Raw genomic sequence first — 26306 nt, 5'->3', positions numbered from 1 at the left:
AAGTCCAGATCTTTAAATCTTACGTTTTATTACTGTCTCCTGTTTTTTACATTGAGCAAAAAGTTAAAAAAAAAAGAAAAAGTTAGTCCAAGTTAAAAAATTTATTGCCAACTCATAATTTGATTTATTATTTATTGTCTCGTACTTCATTTCTTTTTACATATCTGACATGGATCAATACAAACAGGAAGTGCACTGAATAGACAGTTGGGGGTCTTTGCTTGACGCTTCAGTCCTCAGCTCTTCTGCTCAGCGACCGTTCTCGTCCACACAGACTCAAACATGTGAAACACTGTTAATCGCATCTCTCTGCTCTTTTATACGCACGTCTGTCCTCGAGGCCACAGTCTGTTCCTGATGTCTTACAACACAACGTTGAGGGTTCGTTCTGTCGGGGTTGTTTTGGTTGTTAAACGTTGAATTCAAATGCACTGAATTTTTAAACGAGTATGAAGTGACTATTGGTTTATTTCAACTACACACACACACACACACACACACACGCACATGCACAAACAACTTATCTCCTCATCACATCACTGTACTAGTGGGGAATTGTTCATTTGATCGTTTACGTAGACTGGTTTTTACTTTTTTTACCTCTTGCTGTGAATTTGTTTTTTATTTCAGGGAATTGTGCATGGAAGTGTATTTTGTTATATATTTTTTCCTTTGTTCAGTTTTTTTTTTTTCCTGAGGGGCGGTGGGGTCTATAATTAAATAAAGGAGAAACTTTGGAGAAAAAGGAAAGCTTCCTTGACTGTGTGTGTGTGTGTGTGTGTGTGTGTGTGTGTGTGTGTGTGTGTGTGTGTGTGTGTGTGTGTGTGTGTGTGTGTGTGTGTGTGTGTGTGTGTGTGTGTGTGTGTGTGTGTGTGTGTGTCCTGCCAGAAAAAAAAATTAGCACATGAAAAGTTAAAATAATGATAGCAAAAAAGTTCAGATCTTCAAATCTTACGTTTTATCACTGTCTCCTGTTTTTTACATTGTGTGTGTGTGTGTGTGTGTGTGTGTGTGTGTGTGTGTGAAAGAGATTTAAGATAGCCTAACTTTTAAGAATCTCCCTTCGGTTATTTTCTAATACAAGAGCCTAATATTAGGGTTTTCATAGAAATCACTGTCTCCTGTTTTTTACATTGTGTGTGTGTGTGTGTGAGTGTGTGTGTGTGTGTGGAACAGGGTGACCAGCGTTTGACGCCGACAGGAGGGGGGCGGGAGGTGAACTGTGGCTGACGTGTCCGTGCGCCAATAGGAAGCCGGGGATCATTCGCACGCTCGCACAATTGGCTTAAAGCAAAGACTGCCGAGCTACAGCGCTGATTGGCTGGAGGCAGGTAGGACTGCGCGGTGGAGATGATCGAGCCGGAGCAGTGAGGGTTTGATCGCATCCAGCGGGGTCTGAGAGGCGGACGATGCAGCAGAACTGTGCCTCCACGGTCCCGCAGGGTTTGTGTGCGGGATTAACCGCTGCTACTTAGCCGCGTGTGTGTGTGTGTGTGTGCGTGCGCGCGTGTGCGTGCGCAGACGCAGGGCGCGCCGAGCCGCGTCAGGTGGATGCGCCTGCAGTGATCCAGGTCGCCCCTATGGATCGCGTCCATGGATGTCTTCAAACCCGCTTTGGACAATAGTTTGAGTCCCAAGGCGCGCGTGTCCCCGTCGGAGGACGCGGAGGAGGCAGATGTGTTCCGCTGGCCGACACCGCAGGATGCTGTCAGCGCCGCGCCGCCGCCGCCGCCGCTGTGCCTCTGGACGGCCGTGTTCGACTACGAGGCGACGGCGGACGACGAGCTCAGCCTGCGCAGGGGCGACCTGGTGGAGGTCCTGTCCAAGGACTCGCTGGTGTCCGGCGACGAGGGCTGGTGGACCGGCATGGTGGCGGACCGGGTCGGCATTTTCCCGTCCAACTACGTGAGCGAAGGGAACGGCATCCAGAAGGAGATCCGGGACACCTCGGAGCAGCAGCGGCAGTACCCGCTGCCTCCTCTGCACCGTGAGTATCCCATTGTGCAATCGTGCCAATGGAACCACGGTGCTATCACTAAAAAAAGAAAAGAAAGAAAGAACCCTCCTGTCTTTTGTTAGAAGGCCAGAAGAAGACACCCGCGGTGAGAGAGAGAGAGAGAGAGAGAGTGCTGTGTCACGGCGTAAAGGCGCAGCGCTCGTCTCCCGTTGGCCTAGAAACAGGCTCGTCCGAGCATCCTCGCAGCTTCAGGACCATTATTCATCACACCGCCTGTCAGACACACACACACACACAGCTGCGGTCACCAGGCATCAGTGCTCACATTACAATGCACAACAACGTGCAGCAGGCAGGCTGCATGTTTAGTCCTTTAGTGGCCTTTTGGCTGCAATCCGGGTTTTTTTGTTTGTTTTTGGGATGACTGCTGCTGTCTCACCAAAAGTGTGCAGCAAGAGAGAAGGGAATGTCAAAAAGAGAAAGGAAAAAGCTTCTGCAGCCTCAGATAGACGCAGAGAGCAGAATCACAAGCACCTGCACGTTCCAGCAGACTGTGCTGTGAAGGAAGTGAAAGCCCTTTTAATACTGATCGCTTTTCTGTGAGCTGTGTGGCGAAAGGACGACATGCCCGAACGGTGCCTGCCTCCTCAGTGCAACTCGCGTGTGCATTTCAGAATAAACAGGCGACTAAAGAGTCGCGTTTAACAAGAGCATGTAAGACCGCCCTGCCTCGGCTGTCTCGTCCACCTCGTCGTCTCCTCCGAGGCAGCCGGCCTGCTTTCACACACCATATCCCACCTGAAATATTCATCAAGGTCAGTCTGCGTATACCAGGGAGTTAGGAATCCACAACAAGAATATTTGCGGCCACAGTTTCGGACACAAGACACAGTTCAACGTCATTGTGCACCTTGGATTCAAAACACTGAGCAGGAAGGATTATTTTTTCCTCCCACCCGTCCTTGCCCTGTCAGACGTCTCCCTCCCAGATTTCGAGGGCAGATGCTCGCCCTTGCGCAAACGCAGGAGGGAGAGTTCCACCACGTTCTGTATTTGGGACAGCAGAGGGTGGCTTAGCATCCTTCATCTGAATGACCTGGTTTTGAGATTCTTGTTACAGTATAGCAAGCACTTGCCCCACTGATTGAGTAGAGTCCAGACGCGCTCATCCTGACCTCTAAAGTGGCTTCTACCAAAAATCTGACTCCCTCCTTGAAGATGGAATGAACTTTTCTTTGCCTATTGCTCTGAATCTCCACTTTCCCCCCTCTTCTCTCTTGCGCCTCTCCCTCAGTCCTGGAGATCGAGTTCTCCGAGTTGACCCTGGAGGAGATCATCGGCGTGGGCGGCTTTGGGAAGGTCTACCGCGCGGTGTGGCGCGGCTCGGAGGTGGCGGTGAAGGCGGCGCGCCGGGACCCCGACGAGGACGCGGAGCAAACCCTGGAGAGCGTGCGTCAGGAGGCCAAGCTCTTCGCCATGCTCAACCATCCCAACATCATGGCGCTGCTGGGCGTGTGTCTGCAGGAGCCCAACCTGTGTCTGGTCATGGAGTACGCCCGCGGCGGCCCCCTGAACAGGGCGCTCGCAGGGAAACGCATCCCCCCCTGCACGCTGGTGGACTGGGCCGTGCAGATCGCACGGGGCATGCACTACCTCCACAGCCAGGCCATCGTCCCCATTATCCACCGGGACCTGAAGTCCAGCAACAGTAAGAGTCCCTCTCTGTGGGTTATCCTTATCTCTGTGGTAACAGGCTTTGTTAAGCTTCATTCATTTTAGGGTCAACTAGGTCAATGAATCAGTTCCAAATTCAATGATTGCTTCCATGAGAGCTGCAACTAACTATTATTTACATTATTGATCATTTTGTGATAATTCTTTTGACTTTTGTCTAAAAATAAGCAGCAAAATAGAGAAAAGTATCCATCACAGGTTCCCAAAGACCAAGGTGATGTTTTCAAATTCCCTGTTTTGTTTCACAAACTGACCAAAAACCCAAAGATGTTCAATGTGCAAGGGTGTGAAACAGAGAAAAAGCTGCAAGGTGAAGAGAGTTTTTGACATTTTCATCAAAAAGGTTGCCATTAATCTTTTTTTTAAACAACTCGTGAATTAATTCTTCAGCTTTTTAAATGCAATTCTCTGTTTTACATCATGATAAATGTGCTGTGGGTATATTCAGTCAGGCGTGAACAAACAATTCTGAAACATCTTTGCGGTCTTTGGCGATATCTGGTGGCATTTTCTTTCACTATTTTTGTCAAATCACGAGGTAAACTAGGACCTGATTGATCAATTATAATCATAATAATTGTTATGTGTAGCCCCATGCCTGAGTGTCCTTGGTGGTCTTTACTTAAAGAAATTCCTTTCTAAACCAAATTCAGGCAAACAACAAGAACAACAAAAAAACCTGTTTGTGTCTTTTTTTAAAGCCCGTAGTGTCGCGACCTGGAATATTAATGACTTTCTCACTGGTATTAAATAGCAGCCTGGCACAGATATATCATGCACTTATGAAGAAGTGACAGAAGAAAGCAAAATGAGTTTGCATGTGCGTCCGTGGGGCAGCTGTAATCTTGCTTTTTAACCAACTGGATCCCCTAAATCCCAAGCCTATTACCGAGGATTTGCCCAACGCTCGGCCCCAGCCTCGCCGGTGGAGGCTCCGCCAATACACACAAGCTGCTCCCTCCCTGCCATTGGCCCGTTCTCCGGCGAATCAGCTCAGGCGCTACGTTTCCGATAGGCTGCTTTAGAGTGTTAAGTCGGTCTAACTAGTTGCCATCCTGGACTCCGAGGGGGGGAAACCCCATGCCCTGGTCACAGTGCAGGAGGACACGGGACAGTGCGGCCTGCCAGTCTGCGGTCGCTGGCACTTCATTTTAGGTTCCGTGAGAACCCGTGTCGACTCCGGTCAGCAGGGGTGTAAACATGACACATGGGTGCACGTGCGGATTTTAAAAACTCTGTCTTCCCGCACTGTTGATGTCTTTCACAGCGCACAAACGCTCCAGGAGGGGTCCGCCCAGGGCGCCATGCAAGCTACAACCGCCACTGGTGCGGCCCATCTGAAGCGTTTTGAGTTTAATATTTTGACCAGCGCCATCTTGGGTTTTTTTTTGGAACCAGATGAAGAGGCGGGGGGGATGGGGGGTCTGACCGAGAGCTCGTCCGTTGCGGTACCATCGGGGAATCACGCTGCATCACGCTTTTTTTTATTCTTCAGGTCAGAGCTTCAACAGTTAATCGGTTATTAATCGACTACTAAATTAATCGGCAACAATTTTGATAATCGATCAATCGGTTAAAGTCTCTCTTTTTTTTTAAAAAAAGGTCAAAATTCTTTGATTTCATCTTCTTAAATGTGAACATGTTCTGGTGTCTTTGCTCCTCTGTGACAGTGACACTAACTATCTTCGGTGTGTGGACGAAACAAAACATCATCTTGGGCGTTTGGAAACAAGATCGACATTTTTCGGCGTTTTATGGCCCAAACAACCAATCGAAGAATCGAGAAAATAATCGACAGATTATTCGGTGATGAAAAGAATCGTTACGTCACTGCTGATTGGACAACACCTCTGCTCTGACACGCCCACCAAACAAGAGAAAACATACCGCAAAGCGATATCTATATTTATATCTATATCTATATCAATATCTATCTACATCTATATATGTAGGCTCTTTGTCGACCCTTAAAACCTGCAACTTTACTTTAATCTATGCTTCCAATTCCAAAAAAAAAGAAACATGTGCTTCTCTTTCGTGTCACAAAGCAAAGCAATATAACAGTGCTACTTGGTTAACTCACTTATCCACCGTGAAGAAATACTAACCTTCACCCTTTCAACTACCTCCACCGCCTCCTGTATGCATTACATGCCATTAGGCTCTCATCCACAAGCACTGCACATTACAGTGAGTGCTTTACATTTGGAGCGCGATTGGCCTCGGGGGGGGGGGTTGGGGGGGTCAGCTGCTTTTTGTTTCACGTTGGACGTTCTAGAAGAATTACTTCACGCCACATGTTTGGGTTTGGTTCCTTTTTGGAAAGTGCCTCGGTGGCATTAGAGCCACATGGGCAGCAGATGAAGGGGGGAGGAGCCGGACGGGCACCGCAGCCTGCGGACACACCCGCTCCGCTGGGCACGGCGGCAGATGGGCCTGGCATTGTGGAGCAGCACGGGGGCAGAGCGAGCGAGCGTGTGCTCCGCTCGTGAATGTCGGGAGCGGGCTGTTTTTAGAGACCATCAGAGGAAGTGGGTGTGTGTTGTGGCCGTGTCTGTCTGCGCTGCTTGAGTCTGTAGTGTCAGTGTTTTGCCTGAGACGTTCTTTTGCAGGAGAATACGCGGTGAGATCATTAGCAAATTGATCAAGCTCCGTGTTTTTCACCTCTGCTGTCCTGTGTTGCAGTGGCTCACTGTTTCTGGGTTTCTCTGTTTGTTCTCTCTCTCTCTCTCTCTCTCCTCTGCTTGTGTCCTTCCAATCCTTTCACCATGGCCTCCCACCAACTGCACCCTGTCTGGTTTATCCACCATGTGTCTTCCTCTTCTGTTTTTTGCGCTTCCATGTGGATTCTGTTTTCTTTTCATCGTGGGACCCCCGCTGCTGCCCTTCCCAACATTTCAATCCTCGCAATGATTACCTGAAACCTTTTTACTTTACCGCCAACCCCCCCCCCCCACGTCTTCCATCCTCCCATTGAAACCCCCCCCCCCCCTCATAACTTCCCACTCCACCGCCACCGACCCCCAGTCCTAATCCTCGAGAGGGTCGAGATGGAAGACCTCAGCAACAAGACCCTGAAGATCACCGACTTTGGCCTGGCCCGAGAGTGGCACCGCACCACCAAGATGAGCGCCGCAGGCACCTACGCCTGGATGGCTCCCGAAGTCATCCGCTCGTCCACGTTCTCCAAGGGTAGCGACGTGTGGAGGTGGGCAGAGGAAAGGGGCCTTTGTGCAGCAAGCAAACTGCAACCAGGTTGTGGTAACTGAGATTAAAAATTAAAAAAACAAAAAAAAACAAGCCAAAGAGATGAGCAGCTTATCCGCCAGGCACAGGAAAAAAGTTCCGCTCTGGCTGCAGTTTCAATAGTAACAATGCAGAGACACGGAAAGGACTGAACGATGTGTTTTAATGAGACGAGCACCAAACTACAGAAGACTAAAGAGGACACCAACTATAAAGACACTACACTAAACATGAGGTTTAAACACTCAGGCAGCAGGAAAAGTCATCAGGGAATCTTGAGTGTCTGATTTATTTAAAACATTTAACGCTGACATTGTATTACAGTATATTTTAATGCATATTTGATTAATATTCCAAGGTTTTAATTTGTCACATGGCGGGATCCCCTCGGGTCTTGTTCTGTCGGTCTTACTAAACAAGCGATTAGAAGGCGTCACCGCGCACTTCCCGACCTTTTAATAGACCTAAAGATTTGTGGATTAAATGAGAGAATAATTGGCAGATTAATCAGCGACTGTAACTACTGTCGATTTCAGCCTTGACTGCAGGGTAAACTGCACAAGTTAAGATCTCTGGAGCCAAATAGCTTTTTGGCCTGCAAATGAACCTCATATCCTAATATTATATTCGGTAACTTTAGAATAAGTCCTGTTGTAAGACCACAAAAGTAAAGATTAACTTCCTGACATGCAAATATAATTTGAGTCAGTTCAATATTCCAGTGATTAATATATATATATGTATATTTTTTTGTTGTTGCTTTATTGCCATGTGTCATTTTCCCCCGCGGCTGTGATTTCCTTGCACATGCAGCAGCATTAACAGTCAAGCTCGGCCGCGTTCCCGACTGAATGTGGGGTTTTCCCGTAAAACAGGATTAAAGTGCGATGAGAGGGAGAGAGAGACGCAGCCAAGAGACGGCAGCGTGCAATAAACAGGTCATGATAGGAAGGTCAATGTCCTCAGGAGCTGTAGCCAAGGCAGGGGGAATTACTTCGGCACCCTAATCTCTGCTTTTACACTGGTATAGAATCAGAAAATGAATATAATCATTTCATAATGACTGGAGTCTTATTGCATAAGACAGTACTATGTACACTAGGAGGTGCAGACAGTCACATCATTCCTGATTAGTGTGATTTCTTGGTCATTTTCAGGACCACAGCTCATCAGTGTGGGTTTTGCCATTTGGTTGTGAATCTGTCAGCTGCTGTACTTCTCTGTCTGCGTTTTAGTTTATTTTGACCTTTTCTGCCTCACCCATCCCTGTATTTCCATTAGCAGAGTGGAAAACGGATTCATTCTAATCTCCCCTTTTGACCTTTATTCAAATACAGTCGATTTTGTTGAGCGTTCACGTCCTTTTATTTTTCATAAAACCCTCCTGCTTGACAATTCATGTATCCACGCACACGTTTGTCTTCCCTGTTAGATGTTATGCAGTAAAGTGAGATTGCACTGACTCTGAGGAGGATGCCGTCGCAAGAAGGGTATCCAATATGAACGTTTACGTCATCGTCATTTGTTCTTCTTCCCCTCGAATGTGAACTCTCAAGTTACGGCGTGCTGTTGTGGGAGCTGCTGACTGGAGAAGTTCCTTTCCGGGGCATCGACGGTCTCGCGGTGGCTTATGGAGTCGCGATGAACAAACTGGCCCTGCCCATCCCCTCCACGTGCCCGGAGCCCTTTGTACGTCTTATGGAGGGTAAGGCAGAAAAAAATGACGATATGTTTTCCTGCTCAATAACAATTATTATCCTCCAGATTAGGTAGACGCTGTAGTATAGGAAGAATCATACAATTGAACATTTAATACGAAAAATTAGAGGAGTAACCAAGATATTTTTGTGTTCGTCCACAGCAGCAAGAAAAGCCTCTAAAAATATGAATAATGACTCGCATCAATTAACCTTGCAGAATGTTTTATTACTCGCTGGAACCGTTTGAAGTGCCAAAAGTCATTTGTGCTTGGGGGGGGGGAACTTGGCCTCAGTTGGCCTGAAGCTGTTCATCATCTTTTGCTGCAGACTGCTGGAGCTCCGACTCTCACTCGCGGCCACAGTTCACATCTGTGTTGGACCACCTGACGGCCATAGAGGAGTCGGGCTTTTTCGAAATGCCGGCCGAGTCGTTCCACTCGCTGCAGGACGACTGGAAGCTGGAGATCCAGGAAATGTTTGATCAGCTGAGGACCAAGGAGAAGGTAACGTCGAGAGGCTGAATCTATACCATCAGAAAGCGTACTTGAGAGGAAGGTCAAGGTTTGGCAGTTGAACGCGGGTTGTTCCAGTGGTTTTTCCATCGTCATCGTCCTTCTCCTGGTTTCCCCAGGAGCTGCGGTCGTGGGAGGAGGAGCTGACGCAAGCGGCGCTGCAGCAGAAGTGTCAGGAGGAGGCCCTGAGGAGGCGCGAGCAGGAGCTGGCCGAGCGGGAGATCCACATCCTGGAGCGGGAGCTCAACATCATCATCCACCAGCTCTACCAGGAGAAGCCTCACGTGGAGAGCAGGCAGGGCAAGTTCCGCCGCAACCGCCTTAAACTCAAGGACGGGAACAGGATCAGCTTACCCTCAGGTACCGCCCACCAGCTGCGGAGCAGAGGTGTATATCGATGCATAAACGTTTTTCAAATGGAGTCAAGGTTATAGCTCGGATGTTGTCATATAAGATATCTGGAGTATTGGTCATAGATAGTAATCAGGTTTTAGTTCAAATCTTTAAGGGTTTGATATTGATGTTGTTTTTATCGGGACCATCCTGATTTATGTGATACACATAAAATAATGTATGTCAAGAAAGATATCTGCATAATCGCAGTAGGCAATTTATTTGATATTTTACTCAAAAGTTACATTAGGCATTACGTTAGATCTTCCTGTGTGAGTCAGTTTCCTTGAATTCAAATGTTCAATTATTTATTTACTTTTAGATTTTCAGCACAAGATCACGGTGCAGGCGTCTCCCTCCCACGATCGGCGGAGGAGTTTGCTCAGCAGCAGCTCCAGTCCTCCGACCAGTCCGCCGATCCTGCACCGGCTGAGAGCCATCCAGCGTGAGAACCATACGCATCTTTTACATTTAAAAAATGTAGATTCATATTGTCCGTTAATACCATGGAGCACAGAATCTGTGTCTTCTCCAAGGACGTCTAAATTCACCCGGGTTGCTTTTGGTACATTGTTATCATTCATTATAAGCCATTCAATGTTTCTCTTTTGATATGATGGTTTCCTGTTTCGTGCTTCGCAGTCACTCCAGGAGAGGGCTGTACAGCCTGGGGCCGCAACACAGGATTTCAGCAGGACGATGAGGACGGTGAGAGGAAGGGGTCCAGGAAGATCGGCAGGTCCCGTGGATGTGGCCCACAGAGGGAGCACAGCGCTGACGCCAGGTGAACGGACCGGAGATATTAACCAACTCAGATCTCCTCTCGGTTACTTTAAATTCTAAGTCTTGAAAAAGGACTACTCCCCATTCCACTGATAACAAATTACTGTTCAGCTAAAAGGTTATTTCACATATTGCTGCTTTTGAAATGAAAAAAAATAAGCGTCACAAGAAAAACAAAATTTGAGTTTTTTTTAATTATTATTATTATTATTATTATTATTATAATTTCTCCTGACAGTGTGAAGCCTCCCCACGAGGGCAGCAGGCAGCGGTCCTGCAGCGCCCCGAACCTCCGCAGATCCCCGAGACACAGTCCAGCAGTGCCTGGAGTGCCAAGCCTTGTGGAGATGGGTGAGCAGGACCAGTTTAGAAAATTGTCCTAAAGAAGGTTTTTTAGAAGTGGCGGACTGACTCGGGAAAACACTGACGGCGAAAGTGAGTGAGTGAGATGCCTCCTTCCCACATGGCTCTTTGTGGTTGACCTGGGAAACTCGCAGATGTTTGCAGCTGTACGAATGTAAACAGGCCGTTGCTGAAAAGGGATCTCGGTCGCCCAGCAAACCAAACTTGGCCGGATGGTATTTTAAGAATCTGTGTCGTTTCAGGGCTCGTCCTTATGCGCTTCAGTGTTCGAAGCTTTGATTGATATTTACATGTGAATTATCCTGGGTCTTTTTCTTTTTTTTTTAGAAAACGAAGACTGCTGCTTCACTACTGAGCCAGGAGCTGCTCCTGGCCAGACCTACCTCTGCATCCCCTTCCACAAGGAGGGCCACTCGGCCGCTGTCGCTGACAGCGACGGGGACGAGTACCTCCCCGGGGGCCAGGTGCCCGGGACGCCGCCGTGCAGGAGGAGCCCGGGAGGCGGCCGGCGCTCTGAGCTGGTGCTGCTGGGCTGCGGAGCTCTGCTGGCAGCCGTGGGACTGGGCTTCGACCTGCTGAACGTGGCCCAGCCAGAGGAGACGATCAAACCACGGTGGGAGGGCTTCTTCCACAGAACGGGGGGCCAGAGGCGGAGCACCAGCCCCCCGACTCGCAGACTGTTCAGGCGGGAGAGCCCGCTGAAGCCCTCGGCGCCCTCACTACCTGAGCGAGGCTTGCCCTCTTCTTACACGCTGCTGTCCTTGTCGTCGGTGTCCGACTGCAACTCCACCCGCTCGCTGCTGCGCTCCGACAGCGAGGACCTGTTGGTCTACCGCCCCGCCTCGCCGCCCGCACAGCCCTCGCTCAGACTGCAATATCCGGCCATCCAGACCCCGGTCAACCCGCTGGTCAACACCCACCTCGAGAGCTTCAAGCGCAACCCCCGCCAGTCTCTCACGCCCACGCACGTCCCCTGCGCCCCGAGCTCCACGCGTGCCCTGCGTCGGACGCCATCCGACGGAGCCATTAAGAAAAGCTGCCCTCCAAATAATCTGGAACCATTGCCAGAAAAAACGGCATTACAGAACACAGGTAAAGTCCAGGTATTCCAGCTCGACGTGCAGACATTGGAGTTAGAATTTTCACCAGTGTGGCTTCTCATTGGTCTAGACTGAAATATTTTATACATTTACTAGATAGATTGTAATGAAATTGGGTTTGGATAGTCATGGTGGTGATCCTCTGGCTGTTACTGTTGTGCCACTACGACGGTCACACTTCTTGTTTTACTGAAATGTCTTGAAATATATGATAAGACAAGACTTTATTAATACCACTCCATGGAAATCCACTTGTTACAGCAGCAGCAAGAGTCAAAAACACATCACGGAAAAGGTAGAAATATTATGAAATGGAAGAAAAATACTATTTCAAAAAGCTATATTATTTTATACAGAGAGCATGTTGTGCCTTGTGAAAGAAGGCTGAAATGTGCAGTGGTTTGGATTGAGTGTACTGGTTTGGTTTGGAAGTTTAAAAAAATTGCAAAGTTGTGGTGGACGTAGACAGATGCATAAAGAACAGAGGGTGATAATGAACAATGAAGTGATAAAATACAGTAGGGACAAAACTACTGGACGAATTGCCATGACATTTGGTGTAGACGCTCAGACCGACCGTCATGCATGATGTTGTCTTTTCTCTTTCTTCTCTCTCTACCGCAACAGGCGGCTTCAGGGGTTTAAAGGAAGATGGTCGCGAGGTCCCCCGACTCCCTGATCCTAACGTTGTGTTCCCGCCGACACCCCGCCGCCGCTGTGCTCCCGAGCGCCCCAAAACCCTGGACTTCGTGGCTCGGCCTCGGCCGTCGCCGCGGGCGCGCTGTGATACGCTCTGGGCGGAGGCGAGGCCCCGGGGCAATGGCCAGAGCCTGGGTAACGGCGAGTCCCCCGCCCACACCTCCAGCACAGAGACTCCCCCCACCGTGGAGTTCGGCAGGGACCCGGCAGTGCTGCCCACCCCCATGGAGGCCCCGACGCCCTACTCCCCCCGCAGGAAGGGAAACCTGTTGGATCAGCAGGATGACGGACAGTACAAAGATGGAACCGCCCCACTCTGCAAACCGGAGATCAGCTTCCCCAAAGACTCACCTTACCGCTACAGACCTGGATTCTGGTCCTAACTGGGCCCCCGACCCCTCACTGGTCCAACGCGAGGAGAGGGGCTGTCGCTGCCCTTGGCCTCTGGATTGTTATCAGTCTGGGTCGATTGAGTCCGTTTTTAGCTTTAACTGGTACTTGATGGAGGTGGTTCACCTTTCTCTATCTTTAAATTTGGAAGTAAGATTACTGATAGACATTTACTGTGAATGTTTTATCTTTCAGATTTTTACTGTATTACAAATCTGGCATCTAAAACGACTCAAACAAACCACGGAAAGTGTGTTTGAAAAGATAGCTGACCCAGGTCTGGTTGTTTATGCATTAGAAAGGGCAGAATAACCATTTTTTTCGTAACGCCGTCATTTGTCATTCGAGACGTGAGCGATTTTTTTTTTCTCTCTTGGAATGGCTTTGTAGCAGAATGATATCGACAAGTTTCACAAAGCTTTACGTACGTTCCTTAATTTTAAACTTGCGTTGAAGATTGTGCATTTGATGAAGTGCACTTTTGGAAAAAGCATCATGAATGTAAAGCTTCACACTCTTAATTTGTCTTACAAATTGATTATTTGTAACTTGTCTGTGAACGCATCGTGTTATTTGATTCAGCCTCTACCTTCTGCGCTAGTCACTGATGAATTCCTGTTTTTAACCGAGCACCTGTCATCACCAGTCACTCTGACAAGAGTTACATCCCAGGGATGTGGGATGTGGGATGCCGTTGTACAATATGAGCACTTCTTTGCATTAGCAACCGTGTCGGTGCAATTATATCTGACATTGTCTTGAGCTCTGTACTGTGATCTGTACTATAAAAAAAGAATGAAAAAGAATGTCACTAAAGCTTGGGTTTGAATCGGAAGTCACAATACATCATTTTATCAAAGAACTCATTAATGCTGTTTGTGGCCCTGTGCGAGAAGCTTGTTTAGGGCCCGAGCCACCATTTGAGAAACCTTTCTCCAAACTTAAAAAAAGAACAGAAAAAGGGAACGTTGTATTAGCGACTCTGTAAATCGTCTGCCTCATAAATTGTTGATCAAGATCGGCTGAGGGATGTAAAGTATGTTTTAGGTTATGTAAGCTGCATGAGTGTTGAATGGCACATGGGAGATACAGGCCCTGGTGGCTCGTGGAAGTTCTGATTATTTATTTATTTATATTTTGTATTGATTTGTTCAATTTTATTTATTGATTTATTTATCTGATGGTTTATTTTTATATCTCATTTTATTTGCCTTGATTTTTGGACACTCGTTAATGTTGATCTTGAATGTTTTCACTGTAGCACTAAGTAGCTTTGATGCCCTCAGCCACATTTTGTTTGCTTTATATTCATTTTTATGTTTCGCTGCATATTTCATCTTCTGGGTTTTTACTTCTGCGAGGTTGCAAGTAGTTTCTCTGGAGAACTAGAGCTGAAATGATCTATAAGTTGATTAATGAAGTCCTTTTTTTTAAGTAAAAATGCCAAACATTCCCTAGTCTGAGCTTCTCAATTTTGAGAATGTGCAGCGTATCATGATTTTATTTGACACTTTATTGAATAGTAAAGTCTCCGAAAAGGTATTTTATTGAGATAAATGGATGCAAACTGGGTTTTGTTTTGTTTTGTCATTTTACTCGACTGTCTGGATCAGACAGGAGATGAATATTGTTTTCAAATATTTTCAATGTTTATTTGAACCTGCCAGACTGAAATTCATGGGGGCCGTAGGGAAAGAGGTGGTTAGCCCTTCTTAATAACCGTCAAGCTTGCAGGTAAAAGAGCCTGTTTGAAAATAATAGAACAGAAACACTGTCTGAGTCTGCTCTTAATGCCTGTTTCTCTCATTTTATTCTCAAATGTCAAGTGACCTCTCAGCCTGAAGGACTTGATCTGTCTTTATCCTGAGTACGTGACCCGATGATGAACATGTAAATGTGAATGCTTTTTCTCTGAGGATGTGCAGAATGTGATTGTGCTCAACACAGTATTTCAACTGAGGGTGTTAGTTGAAACAAAGGTGTCGCCATGGTGTCATTATCTGTCTGAAATGTAACCACGAATAAGCTGATCTCACTGATGGACATTGTTCAGGTTGGAAATAACACTGTTATCGACTTGACGTGTATTTGCACTGGAACACACTGATTTGAGTAAAATCGTAGCAAACAATTCCACCGGGTCATATTCTTTTTATGAGGCTGTTTCTTCAATAAATAGAATTAATGGGGTAGTAGTGGCTTTGATCGATAGCCCGTGTTTGCAATAATGGCTCAAATAAAAACCCGCAGGGAATTAATCACCCGACTTTGCTGTTCCCCTCGGATATGGAGCTTTGTGGCATCTTAAAGTTCATTGTTATGATTTTCCAACCCACAACTCAACTGTTTTGGTTCACTCTCGCCACTTTGAGCGTCATAAATGTGACAGCAGCCGGTAGCTATTTCCAGAGCTAGACTTCTAAAAAAAAAAAAATTCCACACGCTAAACACATACCGGCACAGCAGCGAACAGTTAGCAGACAAAGTTAGCGGTTAGCATCCGCATTTTTCCCTCAGGACCTGGTGGGCACTAGCAACAGTTAGCGCCCTTTATGTGTAAGCATTAGCATTACAGTTTCCTGAGTTTACCTGAGTTCAGGTATTTCCAAAAAAATCAAAGTTCAGGTTTCAAACCATTTAGATGGAGAGAGAAAAAGATCCATCCACCACTTTAAACCCCATTTGTACCAGTTGTTTCCTGTCCAGGTTACGGGCTGGCTGCCATCTTTGTTTGGATAATGTAACACCAGTTTTTAGCTGAAAAATGAACAAAAATATTTATTTCATGCATATGGTTTGAAGATTCTTTAGGGTTACAGAAAAACCTCGAAAAAACCCCACAATAAGTGTTGATAAATAACCTGCATTTCCAGGTAATCAACTTTATCGAGAAAATATAGCTAGTTAGCTAGGTACCCGTTTGCTAGCTACCTGGACAACATTCAGTAGAGCATTTAGCAGCTACGTCTCATGTTTCCCTCAGGAGATGGTGGAGACCAAAAACTGATCTAAAAGTAAAGCAAATGTTTGATTTATATTCATCAAATATAGCCAGAAACACACCACAGAATAAATGCTAATATTGATCTTGTTGACACTGCTACCAGTGTCCAAACAAATCAGCTACTGCAGGTTTGATCTTTTAGTTATCCTCCACGTTTAAACGATTGCCGGTGTTCAAACATCGTGATATTTCTGCCTCATGACACCATGCTTCATTATATCATTTTCTCAAGAATCAACTCCATGACCAAAAGTATCACAGAGGCCTCACCGTGGCAAAGGCCAGATTTTAAACAGCCTTGGTTCATTTTTTCTTCAAATGTGTTTTCTTCAGCTTTTCTCCACAGAACTATTTTAGCTATAAGCAGAAATAAATATGGAGAATTGAAGGGAAATTCAATGCTTCAGCACCACGGAAAAAATGTTTCAATCAATAGACAGAATACATTTATTACACACATACCTTTACAGTAAACATAGAGTATTTTTTTGATACAGTAAATGCTGTGAATGAAGTGCTTCTTTTTGGCATTAATTAACACAAGTAGCTTTGCCTCTCCACAATATTTTCTAGTGATTTCTATCAAGAAGCCTATTTACATTTTGTGATATGTCTCTTTAAGTTCATACTGCAAGTAGCAACCATGTGCTCCTGATGTCTTTCACTTTGTTAGAAACCTACTTATTGAAAGCACCTTTTATTTAGTAATAATTTAAAGTAAAAAAAAAAAAATCTTGATCTTATAATACTTATAATACTTACAAAAAAAAAATCAAAGTATGGTGACAGAGGTGGAAGTGGTTTGTTACTCACTTACTCTGCGCCATCTTGTGCGAGGGCAGGTGCTAATTTACAGTTACACTCGCCTGCAGACATGCTGGATTCACCCTGCGGATCTTGTTGCTCCTGTCTCTATCACAAGTGTTGGCCTGTATGTGCAATGTTTGGACTGGCAGTGCATGAGTTTGTAATAGTTAAAACATACTCTGGATGAATTGATTCTAGATCAGTTTGGCGGTATGGAGACAGAAACTCAATATCTTGTACAGTTTTTTGGGGTTTTTTAAAGAATGCTTCAAGCACACAACGGTGAAGTTCAATCACATAACCGGCAACCGGATGGTGTGCAAAGCAAAAGCAAACATAACATCGTTTTCACACCGAGACCTCTGACTCGTGGTGTTGCAAGGTCTGGGCGGCACACAGTAGGGCTGAAATTCTTGACGGGCGCGAAGCCATCGGAACGGCGGGCGCTTATGTCGCCTCTTTCTTTTCCCTTTGGACAGTTCGGCGAATCTTCATCTCTGTCAGCTGGATGTAGCGGATGACATTGGTGTCTGCAAAACAAAGACAGGAAAAGGCCGATTGATTTCCTGCTCAGAAAGGAAGCGGTGCGTCAATATGCTCATTAATCTTCAACTAAAAAGTGAACTTGGCGTGACATAGTGAAGTGGCCATAGGCCAAAAAATCTAACAAAAATACACGTGCTTTTGTTTCCTCAGGCAGCACCAGGCATTTTAGCTCATCCTGCTGGGCTCCGGAAAAGGTCTCACAGAACCAACACTGGCCAGTAATTATGTTTTCAATCATGTGAAAGATGTAATTTATATAACAACAGCAAACTACTCATTGCAAAGTGATGAACAATTGAAGAATTGAGCTTAAAATGGGTGTGGGATACGGCCCAAAGCCTAAAGTCTGCGTCCACCTTGACTCTTGAAATAATCTATTACTGATATGTTATTCCAAGGTGATGCATTCCACCTTCACATGTGAAGATTAATCTCGATAAGTCCTTGTTCCATCTCTCTGAATAAACTAAACAGTCTTACATTGATCATCCAAAAAGACAGTCTGACATAACCATCCTGCAGTTACATCAGAAGAAGTTATGAAAATGAAATCGGTTGAAGACCAGGTTGGAACTAACTCTTTTATATTATTGAATCATTTTTCCTGCCTGTCACTAGCCTGCTGTTCCCCTCGTGTCCTGCAGTGTTTCGCCCCAATCAATCGTTCCGTGAATTTTACACTGTGTACAGCTCTGCCCCTGTTTTCAATTCCCTGATTAGCTCCCCACCAGCTCGACTATTTGTCTTTTAACATGTCACATGTGGAATCGGCACACCTGCACCTGCACCTAAGCCCGTGTAGCCTTTACATCCGCTTTCATCAGTGAGTTCAACACTGCACCTTCCCAGGTGTTAGACTGGGCCGCAATTTAGTTGACTTAAATTTTTCTTTGATTAAAGCTGCTATGTGTAGAATTTGTCAATTCCAAATTTGGTGCCGTCCTAGTGTTTCTTTCTGAATAATTTATCTCACTATCTCCAAATCACATCAATTGGAATTCATGGTTTGATGCCACCAGGGGTTGGTTTTGCCTGTCCAGGCTGAAATATCACAACAAATGCTACATTGTCTGTGATTTAGACCAGCTATTATCTGAGGGTCCTTGGCATACAAAAGGTTCTAGAGTCCCTGGCCTCCGTGTAAGGAAACCAATCAGAGCGGTGAGGTCGAGGGGACTATTTAGATACAGGAGCTCATGCCCACAGTCTGACCTGATGGCTCCTGTTTGTGTGACTCCTTCAGGTAGTACAGGGCCTTCTGGAAGTCTCCGAGGTGGTAATAGGCCACTCCGGATCGGTAAAGGGCCTTGAAGTTCTTCCCTTCCTTGTGCAGCACTTTCAAACAGTATTCCTTCACTCGTTCGTAGTTCACCAGCTCCATTTGCAAAAGACAGGCTAGAACGGGAAGAGACAATAAGTGGGGAATACGTTACTGAGTACGCGGCATGAGACAATATTAGGATTTCATTATATAGCGGAATTACAAACGTGTGTCTTGTCAAGCAACCAACAGTACAGTAGATTCTTCGGTTAAATATTTCATTAATAACACATAATGATTCATTTGCAAAGGGGGGTGAATAATTACTATGTACATGAAGTGAATATCAAAGGAAAAAGAAGGTGGGGGGGAGATAGTGGAGTAATCCTAAAGAATGACTCATGCTCTTTATGAATCATTCATGAGCTCTGGAGTATTCCCATAATCTGTCTCTGTTGAAAAGATGGTATAGTGTCGTGTGTGTGTGTGTGTGTGTGTGTGTGTGTGTGTGCGCGCGCCCTCGCTTACCGGCCAGGCTGTTGTAACACTCCAGCTCGGCGTTCTCCATGGCGCCCTTCTGCTCATCCGTGAGCGTGGTGGACTTGCTGAGGGTCGGCAGCAGGCAGGCCGGGGACTTGGTGCCGGCGTCCGGGTCCCCCAGCACCCTGCACAGCCCCTTGATCTCCAGCAGAGCGCGGTGGTACTTGCCGATCGCCTCGCGGTACTTCTTGTCCTTGTAGCACTGGGTGCCCTGGCACTTGAAGTCCAGCGCACGACGCACGACGTCGGCCGGCTCGCTGTGAGACGGCTGCTTCCACATGGAGCCGCCGTGATGCCTCTGCAGCTGCTGCTGCTGCTGCTGCTGCTGGTGTCTGGCATCCTTGGTCCGACTGCTGCCGCTGCCGCTGCTGCTGCTGCTGCTGGGAGGCTGCGCGCACTGCTGGAGCCTCGGGGAGCCTCCGCCGCCGCCACCGTCCATCCTGCCTTCGTGCCCAGCCGGGATCACACTCATTTCGACGCTATATATATATATATATATATTTTTTTTTTTTTTAAATTGTATGTGATAGAGTGTCTGTATACTATCTGAGGGGAAAGTGATCGAGGCTACCTCACTGCATCCTCTCGGTCGTGGCCGCGTCTTCGCCTCGCTGTACAGTGTCGCAGCTACGTCTCCTCTATCTCTGCGCAACCCTGAGCGCACGATGCGCGCACCGCCGACCGTCGTGTGTTCCGTCTGCGCTCTCGTATCTTTTCCTCTCCGACGAGCCGATTGGTCGATAGACACAGGGCCACCTTGTCCCGTGGGGCTCGTGCGGCGGGGGGGAGTCCTGATGTAATCATCAATTTGTTTTGGATGTACACTTCCATTATCACTTTGCTAAACGGGGCCCATTGCTCTATGTAAATATTTTATGTATTGATAATGGGGCGATGCTTTTATGATTGCAGGCTATTTTTTATTAATTTTTTTTTTAAATATAGTTCTCCCTCAATGGCCCATCTTGTGCTCATTGTCTTGTGCCAAATAAATGTCAGAGTCCCCTTTTTAAAAGTGAAGATAAAATAATGACTCACACAGTCATGCAAGTGCATGATGAAATGCCAATATTTCTGCCTCCTGAAGCTAAAAGGCAATTTATCTACAGTATGTGAATATCAACCCCCCAATGCACCTCCCTCCACATCAGTGATCATGCCGATCACAGATTGCAGAAATTCAGTCAACTGCGATGAATCAGAATCAGATCATCCAGCCTGCCTTTCTTCTCGACTGCCCGCTTTCTGCGCAGCCACTGTGGTCAGACACATGACAGGCTGCTGTCTCTAATAACAGGCTATGATGTCATTCAAATTGGGGTTTTGTGCAGGGTAATGGTGTTACTGGTGGAGGGGCAGCAAGATGATGACCTATAGTTCGCCTCTTTTGCTCAGATATAATCCTCCTGTCGTTTTCTCAACAACGCTTTGTGTGTGTGTGTGTGTGTGTGTGTGTGAGAGAGAGCTCGTTTATCCACCATGCTCGGATCCATCTGTCCAGTCACACTCGCAGGGCAGTGACCTCAGCTGTCAGGGTGTGTCTCTGGAATTCCAGGTCTCTGGAGCAAATGCCGATTAAAAATAAAGACCGTGAACCACGGAAGCTATTTTCTGTGACTGGTTGCACATACTGTTATGCTTAAAATGATGCTTTGTTGTGCATTTATTTGTGTTCTACAGATAAGAGATGTGTTGTCAATAATGACGCATGGTAGAATACATATCTCTATTTCAATAAAGTTAATGGTTTGTATGAAATGAAAGAGTGGGCACAATATTGCCAAATAAGGTGCAAAACTTGTGTATCTGTGTACCCATGTGTAGTCTACAGGTAATATAAGTATGCAGGCCCTGTACTTTAGTAAAAGTTCCAATACCAAACTGCATGATTGCAAATTAATTATAAATAATATAATTACAGAAATATAATTGGCCATCAAAAATGACCTAAACCCCACCTTCACAATACTTTCTTGTCCAACCAATTGTCTAAACTTCAAAATCATTACAAATAAAAAGGTATAAAATGCAATTATTAAAAAAAACTAAAATTATCATGGACATGTTTTGTGCTTGAGCCACTTCCCATCACCGTGAAGAACCACTATAGACATCTCTTGTTTCATTAAAAGCCCCTTTCGCTTGTATTTATACACTTCATTCCATTTTAACAGATTAAGGTGACGTCATCAAACGACGACCGGAAGCGCAGAGAGTTAACGCGATCTTTGCGCGACACTTTGTTGACATCATGTCGGCGGTAGATTTCAGAGGTTATCATGTTTTATTATTCGTTAGGAAAAATGTTCCTGCTAGTTTCTTGCTACAATGATATTTAGCAGGTTTAACAATACATGTGCGTGTTATATTTGTATATCTGTGGTCTTAATTGGCTGCTGGACGCTTCTGGTTTAGTGCTAACCTATAAGCTAACGTTAGCTACGATTAGCATCTCCGCTCGTCGACAGCTCGACTACGTTTTACTTTTCGAATAAAGTCATAGTTCAATCCATTGTTGTTTTAGTTCAAATGATTAGTCTTTGGTTGTGTGATTGCTTGGTTGTTGGTAGTAACTGACGGGCAACTTGTAGTCGGCGGTGGCTAGTGCGAGAAGAGAGAGATTTTACAATCCCTTCTTATCTTCACTAACCTCTTTACCCTCCTTTAGTCCAGAACACCACTTTACATTTCTCCGTCATTTCGCAGACAACCTTCTGGGGATCTCCTGGGTGGACAGCGGCTGGGTGCCGATTCTTAATCCTGGGAATGTGCTGGACTACTTCTCCGAGAGAAGCAACCCCTTCTATGACCGCACCTGCAACAACGAGGTCGTGAAGATGCAGCGGCTCACCCTGGAACATCTCAAGTGAGTTCGCCGTGCCACAGGATGAGGTCGAATTGGCTTAGGAAGTTTCCAAACTCTTGACGTGACCCGGAAGTATTTCATCGCCAGCCATGATAAGATGCTCCTGTGCTTCCTTTCCTACCTCCTTAAGCGTAGGGTACACTGGAGCAATAGAGAAATAGACGCCCAACAATTCATTGCGGCAGCGATATTTAACGTGACATGACACACACGAATGTAAACGATTAAATCTGAAGTAGAAGAGTATGAATATGACCCAGAAGAGACGCACGTCATCATATAAGTTGCTGTTACATATGAATAATTTACATCAGATGTCACACGATGGTAAAACACACTGAAAAATGATGGATGGAGCCGCTGCGTTTCTTGTAGTCCATCTTCGGATGGATAATGACGTGGCTTAGTGAAAGCCGAGTCAGATTCTCTGAGCAGCGCTGTCAGCTTTTCCTAAGTCCTATGAGTTCTTTCCTTTACACCTTTCATTGGCCTCATGACGTTTTCCACTGAGGTCAAGGAATAGTAGATAGAAACAGTAGATAGGAAGGACGATTCGACCGCACCCACAGATCGATGTGGTGTCACAAATCGCTCCACGAATAGTACCCAAATTAAAATACAAATGAAACACAGTTTGACAAGTATAAGGGAGAATACTCTTAGCGCACTGTGTCTGTTGTCGGTTATAATATTAAATGACATTTGCAAAGCTAAATGCTAAAACATGGTTTCTCTCTCATGTTCAGTCAGATGGTGGGGGTGGAGTACATCCTTCTTCACGCCCAGGAGCCGATTCTTTATATAATCCGTAAACAACAGAGGCAGTCGCCCACACAAGGTGAGGAGCACTGTATCTGATTAAACTGTCAGTGAAGAATTACTTCATTAAGTGCTGATGAGTCGGTGGACAATGTGCGCTGTCTATTTTTGTGATAGCACAGATTTGATGTCACGAGTAGGTTTGGTTTATAATATTCACTTCATACTGCTGCCTACAGCATAGGGGAAATTATGAAGCTGAGAATTGACTGACCAAATATGTCCTGTCTATCTTTATTAGGCTGCATGAATGAGGTCACTGGTAACAAAACACTCATTGTATAATATCTGGAAGAGTTAACATTTATAACGGCTATATTTATTTTTATTAAAAAAGCCTCATGACTGGCTGTAACAGTAACACATGTTTACATACTCACAGTCTTGTATTTAAGGTTCTTTTTGAAGATCTAATTTCCACTTCTACTCTATGGATTCATTCTCCAGTGATACCCTTCGCTGACTACTACATCATAGCAGGAGTAGTGTATCAGGCCCCGGACTTGGGAACAGTGATCAACTCCAGAGCGGTGAGGATTTATAATGTGATCTTCTGAAATAACAAGGGAAGCGTGAATTATTAAGGGTGTTAATGGGGGATTTGGTTTGTCATTGGTTGACATAATTCATATATCTGTTTCAGCTCTCAGCAGTCCACGGAATCCAGTCAGCGTTTGATGAAGCAATGTCATATTGCCGCTACCACCCATCCAAGGGATACTGGTGGCACTTCAAGGACCAGGAGGAGCGAGGTTAGGTTTTGACAGTTCATTAGAATATTACAGTTTTAGACTTTTATTTGGTACTCTTATTAGCTGTGGAATAGTTCCTTTAACAAGATCACAAGAGCCAGAGCTTAGATTCTCTGAAAACACTCTGACAAGTTGGAGATGATGACTCTAACAAATGCTGATTGATCCTTGAATCTTTTATTACAGAAAAAGCCAAGCCGAAGTCGAAGAAGAAAGAAGAACCAAGTTCATTGTTTCAGAGGCACCGTGTGGACACACTCCTTTTGGATCTCAGGTCAAAATTTCCACCAACGTTTTACCAGGTACAGTTACACTCACTCAAAATGGCTGTTTATGTAGAATTGTTTTGGTCTGTTCATTGGATTGGTTCTAAGTAACAATTTTGTTTTCTTTCTGTAATTTCAGCCTAAGCCTGGTGAGAAACCTATTCCAGGTATGATCTTTTAAGTCATTACATCATGTTCAGATCCTTAATTTAAATCAGTGTCTGGACATCAATACTCGCTCAACACTGAAATTAATGTAAAAAAGATTGATTTGGTTTTCTTCCAACGTAAAACAACTGACTAAAAATTCACCAAACAAAACAAAATACAAATTTGGTCCAAGATGGGCATGAAATGGAACAAGAAACAAAAAAATTTTAAAAAATGAAACAAACAAATCATTGCCCATAAAATGGATATTAAAAAAGTGACAGGATAAAAACTGTCTTGATATTCTGTGGTCTAGGAATATTAACATTTACCATGGGGTCTGCATAAAACTGGCTGTTCTATTGGAATATTGGCTTGCAATTACTTAAGAGGGTGAACTAAAATGAATACGACTCCATTTAGATGGAGTAGAGACGGAGGTCTAGTATCCACACATTCCGTGAGATTTCCCAAATGTATGTTTAATAAATCGTACATTCTTGTATTGCAGTCGAGGTGAAAAAGGAACCGGAACCTCCCACGGAAACTGTGAAACAAGAGGAGCGGGAACCGGCCACCAAGTCCTCCGCTCCAGCTCCACCGAGCAAACCTCCTCCTGAGAAGAGAGCGAGGCTACAGTGACGTCTGTACCGATCGTACTCGGTGATGCTGGAGCGATGCAGTGAAAAAGTCCTACAGCACAAACTGAAAAAAGAAAACAGTTCAAGAATGGGAGTTTCCTGTTCCCTTCCAAACCTGCAAGCTGGTATGCCACTGTGCTCATTTGATCAGTTTACAAGACTCAATTGCCAGGACTACTTTTAGACTGTAACCGTAGTCTTTTACTTGATAGGTTTGCGTCATGGACATTCGGCAGCTGCGCTTATAAACAGGGGTTAACTGTTTGATGTCAGCAGGCATTTCACAGTGGATGGGGTTTGTTTTCTGATGATGATAAGCTGTTATCATCATCGGTGTCAGTTTACTGCTGACATCAGCTTAATGTTTGTGTTTCACTGACTTCACAGAACAGTTTAATTCCTCGTCTGATTCACAGCGAGATGTGTCACGATGCATCATCTCATCTGAAAAGCAAAAAGGCTTCTTGAACTCAAACAATTTTCAACTGTTTTTTGAGAGACATTCTCAGCTTTTGTGTGTTTTTGTATTAAAAATGTATCAGCTCTTGTATCCTGATTATTTAATTGATGATACGTAACTCATTGTCTGTCTTGCTTCATCATTTTTGCCTTTGTTATGAGAGAATTTATTTGTATTCTGACCTCAATATTCAAAGGATCTATGATACATATAACACTTAACAAAAAACGCAGAGATTAGAGAAGCAAAATATAAAGAAATAAACATTGTTTTTGATTCTTTTCTGCGCCATTTATAATCTCAAGCCCTATATATGGTTTCCCACTGGAGGGCGCCTCACCATTAAAGTAAGCTGGCAACCGCAGGATGAATCTGTACCAAATAGCAATACAAATTATAGTTTAAGTCTAAAACCACCTAAACCTATATCAGTAAAAATCTGCATACACATGATAGAGTATCAACCAATCAAACCTTATTTACATAGCACCTTTTAAACAGCTCAAATGCAATTCAAAGTGCTTTACAGGTGATTGAAAAAATCAGATCAGAAGTTAAGTATTTCTGATCTGATTTCTGAAAACATACCATGTTAAATATTTTAACATTTAATTTTTGACTTAAAAGTTAATTTAGGACTGATTAGGAGAATAATGCACCAAAACAATCAATAATTGGAAAAAACAATAAAGGGAGGGTAGTTAAGGCAAGAAAAATAAATATAAAAATATGAAAGCAATAAATAATGATCATCAAAAAAATATTTTCCAGAAGAGTACTTTTACCTTTTATATGTGATATGATATGTGTGTGCTTTTGGTGCTTCAAGTGTAATTTTATTCAGGAGGATTTTGAATTATTTCTTTGAGTTGTTTAAATTGTTGTTTTGGATTACTTTTCCTCCACTTCTGATGTTTTTATTAATCTTTAATAGTCTTTGTGAAAACAGGGACATTTTAAAAAGAAGAAAAAAGGGAGAGTTTCGCCAGCAGGTGTCGCCATTTGGTCACATTTGGTCCCAATTGTCCCAATTAAACATTTGATTTCCCGCATCTGTGCATCACCGTTGAATCATGTTGACGTCAAAACGCACACAGTCACTCGGAAAATATGCGGGCGTTCTTTTCTCCCACAAACCCAGAAAAGTGCACGAATCACACAAAGCAAAGATGCCCCACAGACTTTTTTGTACATGTTCCGCAGCAGGTCAGGAGCAGAGCCGCTTGCTACCTCTGGCTACCGCGCAGCCAAAGCCACGAAGAAGAAAGTCCTCTCGCAGGGCGTGGTGGGATATCAGTCTCCTCGGCTGGAGGACTG

At 45.0% G+C, this 26306-nt stretch overlaps 3 protein-coding genes across 4 annotated transcripts; 2 read left to right on the top strand and 1 right to left on the bottom strand.

Moving 5' to 3' along the window:
• The first annotated feature begins 1341 nt into the window (after positions 1 to 1341).
• On the top strand, positions 1342 to 15008 carry map3k9 (mitogen-activated protein kinase kinase kinase 9). Its single transcript, XM_035611278.2, has 11 exons — positions 1342 to 1987; positions 3252 to 3665; positions 6719 to 6899; positions 8494 to 8642; positions 8965 to 9140; positions 9269 to 9509; positions 9865 to 9987; positions 10185 to 10326; positions 10564 to 10676; positions 11016 to 11780; positions 12416 to 15008. Exons 1-11 carry the CDS (start codon positions 1594 to 1596, stop codon positions 12868 to 12870), a joined length of 3153 nt encoding a protein of 1050 aa, XP_035467171.1. The 5' UTR covers positions 1342 to 1593; the 3' UTR covers positions 12871 to 15008.
• A 1306-nt stretch (positions 15009 to 16314) lies between these two features.
• LOC118286721 (tetratricopeptide repeat protein 9A) lies at positions 16315 to 21034 on the bottom strand. Its single transcript, XM_047327327.1, has 3 exons — positions 19024 to 21034; positions 18447 to 18629; positions 16315 to 17218 (listed from the first exon to the last, which is right to left on the bottom strand). Exons 1-3 carry the CDS (start codon positions 19505 to 19507, stop codon positions 17136 to 17138), a joined length of 750 nt encoding a protein of 249 aa, XP_047183283.1. The 5' UTR covers positions 19508 to 21034; the 3' UTR covers positions 16315 to 17135.
• A 169-nt stretch (positions 21035 to 21203) lies between these two features.
• On the top strand, positions 21204 to 25079 carry med6 (mediator complex subunit 6). Of its 2 annotated transcripts, XR_004785452.2 has the most exons (9): positions 21204 to 21308; positions 21742 to 21901; positions 22648 to 22739; positions 23168 to 23250; positions 23364 to 23472; positions 23659 to 23774; positions 23878 to 23905; positions 24400 to 24654; positions 24742 to 25079. XR_004785452.2 is itself a non-coding variant. In XM_035611393.2 (8 exons), the coding sequence occupies exons 1-8, from the start codon at positions 21287 to 21289 to the stop codon at positions 24528 to 24530; spliced, it is 741 nt and encodes a 246-aa protein (XP_035467286.1). In that variant the 5' UTR covers positions 21204 to 21286; the 3' UTR covers positions 24531 to 25079. The 2 variants fall into 2 exon arrangements, 1 of the variants encoding a protein (XP_035467286.1); XM_035611393.2 differs by having other exon boundaries at positions 24400 to 25079.
• The last annotated feature ends 1227 nt before the right edge of the window (positions 25080 to 26306 follow it).

The sequence above is a fragment of the Scophthalmus maximus genome, chromosome 15, assembly GCF_022379125.1.
Source record: "Scophthalmus maximus strain ysfricsl-2021 chromosome 15, ASM2237912v1, whole genome shotgun sequence".
NCBI classification, from domain to species: Eukaryota; Metazoa; Chordata; class Actinopteri; order Pleuronectiformes; family Scophthalmidae; genus Scophthalmus; species Scophthalmus maximus.
The sequence above is the reverse complement of the archived record's forward strand: the minus strand, read 5'-3'. Positions and strand labels throughout refer to the sequence as shown.